Source organism: Podarcis filfolensis (genome assembly GCF_964270895.1).
Source record: "Podarcis filfolensis genome assembly, chromosome: 6".
Classification (NCBI taxonomy): domain Eukaryota; kingdom Metazoa; phylum Chordata; class Lepidosauria; order Squamata; family Lacertidae; genus Podarcis; species Podarcis filfolensis.
Genome location: NC_139609.1, coordinates 81,711,408 through 81,726,204, shown reverse-complemented (window position 1 = coordinate 81,726,204; position 14,797 = coordinate 81,711,408). Strand labels below are relative to the sequence as shown.

Here is a 14,797-nt window from a genome sequence, read left to right as displayed (position 1 = left end):
TCACCTTTCATTATATTTTTTTATTTGCTTGTTTTACACACTGTAAACATTTATAGCTGGTTTTATGCTTTCGTTTGTAGATTATACATTGTTTGCAGTATTGCAAGGCTGAGATTTGTTCCCTTGTTTGACAATGAATGATAGGCCCAAGCAAATAAATGAGACTGGCTGACTAATTGGCTTTAGGGGAGAGTGCAGAAACCCAGCCCTTCGTATTCTGTATTCTCATTTTGTATTTTTCTGTTGTGATCCGCCCTGGGATCTTTGGATAAAGGACAGCATACACATTTAATTTAACAATAATGATGATAATAATAATACAAGAAGTGAGAACAGCACCTTAGACCAGGCATAGGCAAACTCGGCCCTCCAGATGTTTTCGGGCTACAACTCCTATCATCCCTATCTAACAGGACCAGTGGTCAGGGATGATGGGAGTTGTAGTCTCAAAACATCTGGAGGGCCGAGTTTCCCTATGCCTGCCTTGGACTAAGGCAGTTTAGAAATGCCCACAATGTTGTCTGTCCCTTTTTTTTACTAGATATTTAGAAAAACAAATGTGTTTCTATTTTGAAGATTTTAGAGAAGTTGAATAAATCATTTGCCTTGGTTGGACCTCTTAAGTTTATCTTATATTCTCAAAGAGGCTGTGACTCAGTGGTAGAGATGTACTTTGCCTAGAAAAGACCCCAGGTCCAGTATCTTGCATCTCATGCTCAAAGAGGTTTCAGGTAGAACCACCTCTAATTTAATCCATCGGGGATGTTGCTGGTCAACATAGTCAACATTGGGCCAGTCAACCAATAGTCTGACTTGGTCAGTGGAGGCAATCTCAGATTAGGCTGTAATATTGAAGAAGTAATAATATTTACTTCATGGTAAACAATGATATGTTGTGCCATAAGGCATATTCACTTGGTCACCTGCTTTTTGTTGTAGCTCGCAGGCACCACACATATTTTACTTTATTAAGCATATGTTTATATGCTGCTATTGATCATATTTTTGTATGTTGCTGTTCTTGGAATGATCTATTCGGCATACTTTTGGAAAATATGCATTTCCTATACAGTGGTACCTCGGGTTACAGACACTTCAGGTTACAGACTCCGCTAATCCAGAAATAGTACCTCGGGTTAAGAACTTTGCTTCAGGATGAGAACAGAAATCGTGCCGCGGCAGCAGTGGGAGGCCCCATTAGCTAAAGTGGTGCTTCAGGTTAAGAACAGTTTCAGGTTAAAAACGGACCTCCAGAACGAATTAAGTTCTTAACCCGAGGTACCATTCTTCATAAGACACTAAAATACTTAACATTAATAAAACTATAATGCAAAAATCATAATAATACAAAGCAATACCAGAATAAGGGTGCAGTCCTTTGTGCGTCTGCTAAGAAGCAAGTCTCAGTGAGTTCAATGGAAGCTTACTCTCAGATAAGTGTGTGTTGGATTGCAGCCTAAAATATTCAAACTTTTGGTTGTGGTCCTCCATTTTGGAACTCTCTCTGCATAAGGTGGCCCACAACTGCCCATGCTGCTATCTTTTTGGCATAAAAGGAACTCTTTAGAACCCCAGGCAGATTTTTATTTGAGTACCTGGGTGTCAAGCCATTTAGGGCTTTACAGATAAAGGTAAAGGGACCCCTGACCATTAGGTCCAGTCGCGGACAACTCTGGGGTTGCGGCACTCATCTCGCTTTACTGGCCGAGGGAGCCAGTGTACAGCTTCCGGGTCATGTGGCCAGCATGACTAAGCCGCTTCTGGCAAACCAGAGCAGCGCACGGAAAAGCCGTTTACCTTCCCACCGGAGCGGTACCTATTTATCTACTTGCACTTTGACGTGCTTTCGAACTGCTAGGTTGTCAGGAGCAGGGACCAAACAATGGGAGCTCACCCCATCACGGGGATTCGCTCCACCAACTTTCTGATCGGCAAGCCCTAGGCTCTGTGGTTTAACCCACAGTGCCACCTGCGTCCCTTCACAGATAAATACCAGCACCTTAAATTAAGCTTGGTAGCAGAGAGCTGTGGAGCTCTTTCAAAGGTGGGGTGATTCATTATTAACTAGTTGTCTTCAAGGGCAGTTCCACATACAGTTCTCAAATGTAATTCTTTCCGAAAGTACCGTTTGACTTCTGAAATGTTCGAAAACCAAGGCGCGACTTCCGATTGGCTGCAGGAGCTTCCTGCGCTCAAGCGGAAGCCGTGTTGGATGTTCACTTCCAAAAAATGTTCAAAAACTGGAACACTTACTCTGGGTTTTTGGTGTTCGGGAGCCAATTTGTTCGTCAACTAAGCCGTTCGAGAACCAAGGTACCACCGTATAAAGTATTGCAGTATTCTGGATGGGAGGTCACTACTTCATGATAGCTGTGGTCCCCATCCAAGAGAGATTGTAACTGACATACTAGCCCAAGGTGAAGATACTTGGCTCTCTAGGGACAAAGCTGAATCCAGGAATATTCCCAGGTGCAAAGCTGATCCTACTGGGGAGCGTAACTCCATCCAAAATAGGTTGGACACCATCTCCTTGAATGGAAGGAATTCTGGATAAACTGTAAGCTGGAATCTGGGAACTATTCTATTAGCTAAACTGAAGGCTTTGTAGCAGAATGTATATATTCAAAGCACATTTGTCAAGCTACATTGAAACTCCCTTTGGAAATGTCCACTCTCAGGACCAATACAGCTGAAATGCTCTCAAAGACAACCTTTAAGCTTGTTTTCTTTTGAATGCTGTAGTTGGGTTTATTTATTTATTGCTAGATATCATTTACTCTTGAGTTTTCAGAACCATAAATCTCCTGTTAGTGGTAAATCCAATTATGAACTCATCAGGATCTTGACTGTTTACAAAGAGTGATTAATCATATAAGCCATGTGGAAGAAATAAGCAACTTCTGTGAAAGTAATCTCAATGTATGCTCTTAACTGGCAGCCTTGTGAGCCAGCTGGGTGAATAATAAACTGTGAGCTATTCGATTTTTAATTTATTTTATTTAAAAAAAAACCCTAAAATTGCATGAATGATTAATTGTGATAAGTGCAGAATTCTGCTTTGAAAAGTACTGTTAGAAGTAATTTTTTTATGATCCAGTGAATGGCTCTTAGAAATCCACAACCCGCTGAGAATTAATAGACATGCAGCTAGTTTTCTGAAAGTCAGTATACAGGGGAGCAGAGCTCCATAATTTTTTTTTCAGATCAGAAGCAATGACATAATTGGCCAGATCTTCAGGGTAACTGATGGACGCATAGTCTCTGGCAAGTGACAGAGGCAATAACAAGGCTTTCAAGTTTCTTTGTGACAGTTTAGCACAGAGGAAGTCGGAGAATGAGAAAAATAATCGAGCAGAGGCCGCATACTTCTTTCCTTTCCTTTGATAGAGTTTCTACTTCATGCTAACCATTTGTTATGCTTTGTATTCCTGCTGTTTGTTCTCTGTGTGAATCTAATCTATAGAGCGGATGGATATTTTATATTGAAATTTTATGTTGTGAATCTCCCTGTGATCTACGGACAAAGGACAGTATACATCACCACCATCATAATAGCTGCCTGTATTTTTGGTCTCTCCTTGGGGCTGCCATGATGAACCTCCACTCTTCAAAGTTCACCTCTACATTATTGTTGGTAGAATTTTATCTCTTAAGGTCTAATCTTTGGAAAGCTTCTTCATGTTCAAGCTTATAGAATTGCAGCAAGATTGTTTCAGCAGACACAGATGAGTAGGCTAGCTCAGTGGTTGTACAGGTGCCTTGCATGAGGAAGGCTTGATCCCTGGTTTTCCCTGTTAAAAATATCTCAGGCAGCTGGTTTGGAGGACCTCTGCCTGCAATCTTTGGAAAGGTGGTGCCGTTCAGAGGAGACAACCAGGAGTAGGGAACCTGTGCCCTTCAAGATGTTGTTGAACTCCAAATCCCATCAGCCCTATCCAGAATGGTCAGGAATGATGGGACTTCTTCTCCAGCAATGTTCAGAGGGCCACCAGTTCCTCTCCCCATCTGTAGGTGGACCAGTCGTATCAGCTTCCAAACAGAATATGCACCATTTTCACATTAATGTGCGGGGTCAACCCTCAAAATGTATAGCCTATTGTAGTTTTTTCATTAGCCACTGAAAGTAGCTTGAAACCCATCAACTCCACCGCTCTGCATACAGCCTAGTCTTCATTTCCTGCCTATGGTTTGGCGTGCTTGTTGCTTCTTTTTTTTTTTAAAAAAAAAGCTCTTTATGAAAAGGTAGGTCACATGACTTGTTAACCGCAAAGGCAAGCCACACTTTTTACACACCACTATGAATCTGTGAAATGTGGAATGAGTGTTGGTGTGCCCAGTGGGAAGACTCCTCATGGCAAAGGTAGCCAGATGTGTTGGACTCCATCTCCCATGAGTCCCAGCCAACACATAGCCAGTGGTCAGGGATGACGGGAGCGGAACCCATAACAGCTGGATGGCATCATGTTGGCTACTGGAGAGATCATTGTTTAATACAAGCAGGAGGAAATAAAAGATCCACCCACAAGCAGAGAGACTGTGTGAATTGGCTGTCAGGTAAAGGTTAATCACCCTTCAGAATAAATCTTTTCTCTCCACCCGCCAGCTCTGCCCACCCCCAAAAGCACAAGTAGTTAGGATGAAGAGATGTTACACTGCAGAACAAAACCCTCCAGAGGCCTTCAGTGTAGGATGGGACAGATGTGGAGGAGTTTGAATTCAGGTCCTGAACTCCTGGGTCACTTAGTTACCCTAGAGATGCATCTGGACCAGTAAAAGACGGGAGTACTTGATCCTTTCCAGCTGTTGCAGTTGTGGGGGGAGATTTCTCAGATGGCAGCTCTCTTGCATTATTCTGCTTCTGATGACAAGAGAGCTTGGTTATGTGGACGGATGCTGTGTGCTTCTGCTGAGTCTTGTGCATTGATTTAACGCATTCTTGTGAAACTGTGGTTCCCAGTGCTGAGCTTGGTGTCCCCAAGAAAGCAGGGCAGTTGCTAAGGGAACGGTATGTGCCTCCCCACCACCCCTCCAACTCTATACTGAATCGGGAGGTAGGATGAGGAGAAGGTTGGAGGTCTTAGTGTGTTTTTTGTGGTGTGTATTTTTGTGTTTTGGTATTGTAAATGGCCCTGTGATCTTTGCATAAAGGAAGGCACAGAAAATAATAATAATAATAATAATAATAATAATAATAATAATAATAATAATTTGCAATTCTTAATTACTGAGGGGTGAGAATAGGACGGGAATTTAATTTTGAAGGTCATGGTTCTCATGGGTATACCTAATCATTTGGATTGTTGTGCGCAGACATGTTTTGCTTCCAAAATGATTGGCATGGCACCACCATGGTTCCAGTATTAGAGGGAATGGTGCATATGCACACACACACACACACGTATGTGTACATAAGCTGGAGGGCAAAGTAATGAGCAATGGACACTTCCCTGCTGCCTAGATGGCTCCAAGGCCTTCATATTTCAGCTTGGAACGAGTTACGCTTCAGTTCTTTTTAAAGGAATTCAGGGCTATCCACTGGAATCCAATCTGCAGGTGGTATATTGAAAGTTCCAGGGTTGTAGAGTACTTGCACTTGAATATTTGGCCATTGGCTTGGAAATAGACATGGGCTGACTCCAGCTCATTCAGCCGAGTTCTCCTTTGTCAGGGACAAGGAGTAAGGCCAGTGCAGCTGAGGCACTGGAGCCAGCTCCCGATTATTTCCATATAAAAATGCTTTGAGTATAAATTTATTTTTCCTCCTCTCTTTTTTCTTTTCAGCCCTAAATTTAGACTCATGGAGAAGTTCCTTTGGCAGGGAGGGGATGGCAACCGTGACAAAATAGACCTTGTTGGTAGTTTTGAAAGTTCCTAGCAAAAAAAGAAAGAAAAGAAAGATCTGGTTTCATTCATGTCTCTGTTTTGTCCACAGCCCAGCGCTCTGCTCATGAACTTCCGATGGTCGAGACTCAAGATGTTGACAGTTGCTTAGTATATGGTGGACAACAGATGATCCTGACAGGCCAGAATTTTACTGCAGAATCTAAGGTTATATTCACAGAGAAGACACCAGGTATGTTGTTCATTGTATTATTTTTCTAATTTGGCTGATCAAGGAGAACCATGTCTTACATGACAGGGTCCTACAAACGGTCATTCAAACAGGGCCAGCATAACCAGAAATGAATTACTTTATTGGAACACAGCAACGCTTTGATTTCTGACCTGAATCATACCTGACCTCAAAAAACAAAACAAAAATCTTTAGTGTGGACTCATTGTTTTTCCTAGCCAAACATCACACAGGTTCAAACAATGGTGATGACTAATAAGAATACAGCACATTTCACTCACATGCAATTATAAAGCAGTTAAGGCTGACCCTTAAAGCTCTGACTCATTTTGGAGCTAGTTAGTAATAGCTGCCACCCGCTTTGCAATCTCTCAGGGACCGGCTTCCCCTTCAGAGACGTGCCACAAGCACCTCATGCAATTGGCGTTTTTAACCTTCTTTTGTCATTATTGTTTAAAGCAGCAGCCAGCCGTCCCCGGTTTGCTACATTGTAAGCTGGTTCTGAAACTTGCAAGAAGAAGCCTTCGGGGCTGCACAGGAGCTGCTATTTGGTGGTGGTAGTTGAAAGCCTCATTGTGCCTGTGTTGGCCAGTGTGCATGCACAGAAGTGCACACATAATGGAGGCTGCTGGCTTTCTTGCCTGAATTAGGAGGTCCCTTATAGTGATTGCTTAAGGTGGCTTTGCAAAGGTCCACAAAGTCTGTTAGCCCACAGTAAATTCGCCTGCCTGCCCATGCATACTCATCTTAGCCATTTGTGGAATACTGAGGGTCAGGGGAGGGAGAAGTGAGGAAGAACCAGCTCTCATCTGCTTCCCTCTGTTTGGTGCCTTGGAGTTGATTTTTACTCACCACAAGTGACCAGCAGTTTGCAAACATGAATTAATTGAGCTATAAGGCGGAGCTAAGCCTAAGCCTTGCCCCTCAATATGCTCCAATGCCCTGGTCCTTTATGGAACACCACACTATTAAAGCATTACAGAAAGTTCAGTTTGGTTCAGTTTATTGTGTTTTAGCAAACAGCCATTGTTGTTGTTGTTTAGTCGTTTAGTCGTGTCTGACTCTTCGTGACCCCATGGACCAGAGCACACCAGGCACTCCTGTCTTCCACTGCCTCTCGCAGTTTGGTCAAACTCATGTTCGTAGCTTCGAGAACACTGTCCAGCCATCTCGTCCTCTGTCATCCCCTTCTCCTTGTGCCCTCCATCTTTCCCAACATCAGGGTCTTTTCCAGGGAGTCTTCTCTTCTCATGAGGTGGCCAAAGTATTGGAGCCTCAGCTTCACGATCTGTCCTTCCAGTGAGCACTCAGGGCTAATTTCCTGCAGAATGGAGAGGTTTGATCTTCTTCTCCAAAAGGACCTGCACATCAGCATTCACACATCAATTGGATGCACCCATAATGATCGCCTCCTGTACTCAACACCAGTTTTTGGAGAGCAGCAGCAGGATGTGGCAGTTGCCTTCAAGCCCTTCTTGTGTGTTTCCTGAAGGCTTCTGACTAATGATCTAGCAGGGCTCTTCTTATGCTCTTAGGGATGCCTTCTCAAGTGGTGTCCTTCACATCATCCAGAGTAACCATCCTTAAGAAGCAGCCAGTCCTTTAGGCACTTCTGTATCTTTGTGTTCAGAAAAGAATGTGTCATGTTCTAAGATGACCTACCCACCACCCTCCTCCTTCGCCAGACTAGATGCATAATATGAGGTGTGTCTTGTTTGCAAACCCCGGCGGCAGAAGGGTCTCCTTTATACTTGGAAGCAGCATTTTCAAAAGTCTTACAATTGGAGCTCCTGCACAGGTGGAGCACTTAATGCTAGTTCATTCAAATACAGGCAGATTTAGAGCTGTCCATGGCAACTTTTCTTAACAGCACAGTTTGACTTCGCTTGCATGTTTCCTACCAGAATGCTGATGAGAAGCTCTGAGGGCAAGCAAAGCCACAAGAAACCCACTGTGAGTGGATTGTGCACCCTCCTTCTCAGTGACACTGTCACTGCTAATTTCCTCTTTCAGATGGCTGAGGCTAAGAAAAGGCCCACATTTTTATGAAAGAAAGAAGAAAGTATGCCAGCGCTTGGAGGGGAAAGCATGCTTGCTTATCTCTCCATTTCACTTTGATGACTCATGGGGACATGTACACCCTAGCAGTACTTTCACTCATCACAAGACCAGACCAGCCACGCTGCTTAGTTAACACTAAGCGAAAAGGAAAAAAGCAGTGATTATAATGTGGGCAGTGGTCTTATATACCGCAAAGTCCTCTGGCGGATGCTGCATATTTTTGAACGAAGTACATTGCATGCCTTGCAGCCTCCCTCCCCAAGGGTCAGGCCACTATTACCAGAGCTAGGCTGCACAATTTACCCTTGATTGTGAATTCAAGTTATATCCCCTTATAGGACTGTATGTTAATTTATGTGGGAGGAAGTAAAGAGGTGCATGTGGGAATACTGCAGGTGTGAGGATCAATGCTTGCTGCTTCCCTCTGGTGACCCAGAATATTATTGAGTATAGACAGGGCTGGCATTAGTACTCAGCATCGCCAGGCATCTGGGCAGGACCCCAGCAGCCCAGCAAGAGCTGTGGTGGCAGCTGGATCTTGGAACTCCCCATGCTCATTATTCAGAGTGACCTCATTGCCCTAGGGAAGTGGCAGCCCACAAAGACCTTGAATGGTGTTGCATCAGAGGCATGATGGGCAGTGCCAGATTTACGTATAAGCTAAACAAGCTATAGCTTAGGGCCTCACTCTCTTGGGGGCCCCAAAAAAAATTAAAGGAAAAAAACCTGGATGCACATTTCCAAAATAAAAAACAAATAAAATAAAACCTACATACAGCAACAGTGTAGGCTCCTATTTGTTATGTGCAAATAGTTTAGATCCCTATTAGGTCCACAAATTAACATATATATTCAAGACACAAAAAACAGCGAAAATTTGTTGTTGACAAAGGACAGCTGGACATATAAAGGGCCCCATTACTTTCAGTAGCTTAGGGCCTCATCAAACCTAAATCTAGCCCTGATGATGGGCAGTCACAATGGTAGGCAGTTTGCAGCTACAGAAGTACCTCGGTTTTTGAACGCCTCTGTTGACGAACATTTTGGTTTTCGAATGCTGTAAACCTGGAAGTAAATGCTTCAGTTTTCAAACATGCCTCGGAAGTTGAACATGCCACAAGATCCCAAGGCCTAGCTGTCAGCTATTGAGTTTTCGGTTTTTGAAAGTTTCAGATCTCAAACAGTCTTCTGGAAGGATTATGTTTGAAAAGAGAGGTACCACTGTACTTGGCACATCTCACAGCACTGCTCCTCTATTGCAAGCAGGTTGGCCAACCGAAAGGCCCACCAGTGTAGACACAGCAGAGAACACTGTGCTGGCATGGGTCTCAAACCTGGAGCCAGCCTTGAGAACTGAGTCTTCTCCTATCTGCACAGCTCTATCCTGGGTTTTGTTTCTTGGACTCACAGGAAAGTGACAGAACATTGCCAACAGGCTTCTGTGTAAGTGGATAGCTTAGTTACGGAAAAGTCATATGGGTAGTGAAAATCTCAAATGAATCCAATCTTTATTCCACACCACGTTGATGTTGAAAGTTGATGCAGTGCCCCTAGCTAAGAGGGTGAGCTTTGCAAGTCCATAGTCAGAATCTCAGCTCAGCCTTAAATTTACTGGGTGACCACAGGCAGTCCATTATCGTTCACTATCAACCCTCTTCCTTGTCCTCTGTAATGGGGGATAATATTGTCTGTCTGTCTTATAGGGTGCTTGTGAGGGTTATGGAGTGGATGCATGTGCAGTGTTTTGAACATGGGATGGAGAGTTTTTCCTCATCTCCTTGCCTCTCCCTCTCTACACCCTATGCTCAAATCTGTCATTGAGGTCATTGCTTCAAGCAAAGCTTAAGTCCTGGCCAAGACTGAAGTTCCAAACTCAGCCCCTGTTCCCTCATACCAGACACAGCCCCCAAGCCATGAAAAAGGAGGGGGCAACAAGCAGTGAATGCCTTTGAAGGTGCAGATATGTGTCCATAAGTCTTCAATATATGGAACCTCTGGCAGTTTCTCCTAGGTCACTTCTAAATTTAATCAGAAAAGTATCCTGTCTAAGTTCTGAGTGCCTGCTGGAACAGAGAGAGAGAGAGAGAGAAAAAGTTAGGTTATCCTTCCACATCATAGGGACCTCAAACCTGAAAGTGCTGTAGGTTCTCAGTTTGCCATATATCAATCTTGCGCCTTGAAAATAACTGACCCTTGCTGTGTTGACTTGACCACACTACATATTAATGAGATCAGCAAGCAGCTTATAAAAAGACACAGTCATTCTAAGCCTGGCACAGGAAATGATGGAAGGAAGTGAACTCTGGGGGACTGGGAGTTTGCAAGCTTGAGAGCTAGCAGCAACTGAATAAAGCAATTGTTTTCAGGAGACCTGTGTGTGCACTGCACATGTAGCGTGTTTATTTATGCCCATCTGCGAATGATGCATAGTGTGTTGAGTTGCACATTGCGTACTTAAACGAATGTTGCAATGATTTAGCTGCTTACCCGCTCCTCCAGGTGGGTGGATAGGAGTAACAATTGCTTCTGGGGAAGTTACAGATAGGTAGCCGTGTTGGTCTGCCATAGTCAAAACAAACAAACAAAAAATTCTTCCAGTAGCACCTTAAAGACCAACTAAGTTAGTTCTTGGTATGAGCTTTCGTGTGCATGCACACGAAAGCTCATACCAAGAACTAACTTAGTTGGTCTTTAAGGTGCTACTGGAAGAAAAAAAATTTTTTGTTCTGGGGAAGTGTAACCCTTTTGGCCATGTCTGGATTCCTAAGTTACTGCATCAGCTCTCAAATACCGTGTGCTGTGGAGTCATTTGCCATTTTCGCTAACCGGTGATTCTTTAGTTAACTACTGTGTCTATTTATATAGAAGCCAGTTTCCATTGTTCAGTCACACTCCTGCTTGACCAAGAAAGAAAACCCAGGATAGGCCTGTATAATAAATAGGATAGCCCTGAATGACTGGGGATAAGTATGGCTTTCACACCAATGGCACCCCCTGGTGCACTCAAATATGTGAATGCTGGCCATTCACTTTTCTATGGAAGAGTAGAGAGCTGCATTTAAAGAGACTGCCCTCTATGTCTGTCCTCTTTCCATGTGAACAAGCTGCATGACCCTCAGTGTGGTGCAAGGTTCTGTTCTGAATGCACACACACACACACACACACACACACAGATGTGCAGGAACAGTACCTGCCACAATGAGTGGCCTGGCAAGCTGCAATGTAGTCATAGAATCATAGAATTGCAGAGTTGGAAGGAATTCAGAAAGTAAAGAACTGTGGATTCTTCATTCGTCTGCTATAGCCAATGTGGTGTAGTGGTTAAGAGTGGTAGTCTCGTAATCTGGGGAACTGGGTTCGGTTTCCTGCTCCTCCTCATGCAGCTGCTGGGTGACCTTGGGCTAGTCACACTTCTTTGAAGTCACTCAGCCCCACTCACCTCACAGAGTGTTTGTTGTGGGGGAGGAAGGGAAAGGAGAATGTTAACTGCTTTGAGACTCCTTCGGGTAGTGATAAAGCGGGATATTAAATCCAAACTCTTCTTCTTCTATATATAAACAATATTCACTTAGTCCAATCCAATACAATAACACCCAACAAAGCCACTTTCTGTGAACAAACATTACCTTCAAACCTCAGTTCCAAATATAATTATTTCTTTTTCATTCAGGGCTCCTATAAGGTTCTTACAACAACTTTCCTTAACTAATATTTTCATATCTTAACTAATATTTTCATATTTTCTTTTGACTCTTTAAGTGGTTTTAACAGATTTTGACTTTGTATTTGTAAACTGTTGCGACCCGCTTTGAGATCTCATTGTGGAGGGTGGGAAAGGGTGGGTAATTATTTCAATAATAATAATTGATCATTATGCACAGTCTTCACTCATCTCTGCTGACAACATGTACCAGGTCAGGGCTTAATGAAATGCTCTGCATGTTCTGGACTACAGGGATTAGAAGTGCTAAAACAGCATTTCTGGTCCCTAAATTTATGGCTGTCTGGATCTGCTCCCAGATCCGCTATATTCCTAGGGCATGGCAGAACGATGGAGCTCTGGTATGTGGGGGCGAGGAGAATAATAATGCAATGGAGGAACATGTAGACTCCCTTTCCAAGGCCAGACATATAATGCTATCATCACCGTGGATAGATATGCAATGCTGTGACACTAGGCAGCGTGAGATTTATTTATTTTTTACCTTTTCGTTGTGGCCTCTAGTGTACTTGGCAGCAAGGAAAAGCTTTCCTGTAATGCAGCCAGAAAGTGTCAGAAGGAGAACGGGGGAATCCCAGAAAATTATTGCAAAACTTTGGGGGAGGGGGGTCTTATTATGAAGACAAACATATTTTTTTTAAAAAAAGAGTGGCCGTGGAAACTGTGTTGCCATAGCTGAAAGAGAATCACTGAGACAGGGTGGAATCCAGTGTTTTGGAAGGTCTCCCCGCATGACACATGGTTTTGGAATTTTGCAGCTGGTAAGCAAGCCCTCATTAACAAAGGCAGCTACTACTGGCCTAGATTCCCTGGCTTGCTTTCCACTATGGGGGCGCCTAGAAACAAGCCTGTCTGTGATTACCCAGCTTTGCAACGTGTTTGTTTAAAGACAATGATTGCTTTTTAATTCATTTGTCTTGGAACGGACAAAAGGCAGAGGCAGGGAGAGGGACCATCTTCTATCACCTGTTGAAAGCTAATTGATCACATTAAAAAACCTGGCACAAGGATTGGAATTCCCTCTTCTCCCACTTAGTCATCCCATCCTGGCGTGACTCATTTTATTACACGGAGGTTCCCAGTGGTTTTATTTTGAGTGGAGCTTTTGTTTCGTAAAGTGTTGGTGCATTTTATTCTTTAGATTTTCGCTAAGTATATTTCCATGAATTGGCAAAAATACATTAGTCAAAAGCAATGCTGGAACTGCATTGGCCCCTGCTGTTTCACTACTCAGCTACTGTTGTTATGTTTCATGGTGGCTTTAGCTGAATTTTTCAAACAACTGGCCGAGGGAGGAAGCGCCTTTAAATTCGTTCTCTTGGTACAAAATGTCAGTTTTGGGGCTGGGCTACAAGTTGGATGACTAACACCCCTGGCCCTTTCCCAACCAGATCTTGACATACATCTTTGGCCTCCATGAATCATCTTTGACTTTTCTCTCGGCGAAATTAAAGCATTGGCCGCAGCTCAACATCAGACCAGCTTAATTGGCTATAATGGGCCAGTCTCTTGACCTACATGAATTAAACAAGCCCACCTCAGGACCCAGTCCTTCTGAAGAAATAAAACAGTCTGTTGGCTCACCAACATCAAATTCTTTTAAGCTGCAGTAGCTTCTCTAAAGTTACAGAGTTACTTCTTGTAGGGCAAGGAAGAAGGGGAACATAAGAACTGCTATGCTGGATCAAATCAAAATTCTGTGCAGTCCGGAACTCCTGCCTTCCACAGCCACCACTCTCGGAAATGTGAGAATCAGAGCATGATGGATATGAACAACTCTGTTCATACATCATGGATGGTTAATTGCACCTAACTGGTGACTCTGGGTAGAGATTCACTTCTCTATATGAACTGAAAGATGCAACCACATTCTCAGTAGTGGTGCCCACCCTGTGGAAGGCCCTCCCATCAGATGTGAATGAAATAAACAACTATCTGACTTTTAGAAGACATCTGAAGGCAGCCCTGTTCAGGGAAGTTTTTAATGTTTGATGTTTTATTGCTTATTATTATTATTATTATTATTATTATTATTATTATTATTATTTCGAGCCGCCCAGAGTGGCTGGGGAAACCCAGCCAGATGGGTGGGGTATAAATAAATTATTATTATTGTTATTGTTATTATCATTATTATTATTATCCAGCCTGTTCAGTGGGGCCTGGATAAGGCTTGCAATGAAGGCGAACGTCAGAATCAACTGTGCACCCGAGGGACTGATTTTGTGTAAGGCTCATAAGAAAGTTGCCTTGCGCTGAGTCAGACCATTAGGTCAGACCAAAATCTGTAATTCCTGCTGATGTGACTCAGAGGAATTTCATCAGCTGCAGTTGACATTTCTCCCTCAAAGATGACCGAAGTCTTGCTCACACTTTGTGGTACCACGCTGTCGCCCTGATCCTAAACCCCCATATAGTTTCACAGGTATTTGTGTGTGTGGAATTGTGTGTCCAAAATTACCCAGGCTTCACTGTGGAAAGATAGAAATGCCTTCAAGTTGTGGAGCAAAAGTACTGATGCATTTGGAGAGTAGCTAAGGTATGTTTCTAGGTGAGTTAAGGCCAGCTCTGAAATCTGGTGGCAAAACAGCTGGTCCGCCCTTCCCCAACTCTACTACTGCTCTGCAAAATACTTCATAGTCTGTTACTGTTACCTTTGCAACAGCTATGTTCACCATTACTCCCATTTCATAGATGAGGAACTGAGGCCAAGAAGATGGGCCGCAAGCCAGTTTAACTAAGCACCAGTTGGAAGCCTTGCCAGTGGCTTCTGTGAGAGGTGGATTGTACCCATAGCGAATTTTGGTCCAGGGCCATAGAGGAAGACTCTGGCAGAGGTGGGACTTGGACCCAGATTGGTCTCCCTCATTGAGGCTCCGATTTGTATTGTTTGGAGCAGATGTGCTATTGGAAGCTGCAAGCAGACAGCTCCTCCACAATG

General features: G+C 43.5%; 1 protein-coding gene across 6 annotated transcripts in view; it reads left to right on the top strand.

Moving 5' to 3' along the window:
* The window catches only part of NFATC2 (nuclear factor of activated T cells 2), a gene marked incomplete at its 3' end in the record, with an annotated part of 137,225 nt that overhangs the window by 57,908 nt on the left and 64,520 nt on the right, over nucleotides 1–14,797 (top strand). For all 6 annotated transcript variants that reach the window (XM_083618494.1, XM_083618495.1, XM_083618496.1 and 3 more), the window contains exon 6: nucleotides 5,933–6,073. In XM_083618494.1, the coding sequence (XP_083474620.1) occupies nucleotides 5,933–6,073 (141 nt within the window). The remainder of the gene's footprint in view (nucleotides 1–5,932; nucleotides 6,074–14,797) is intronic.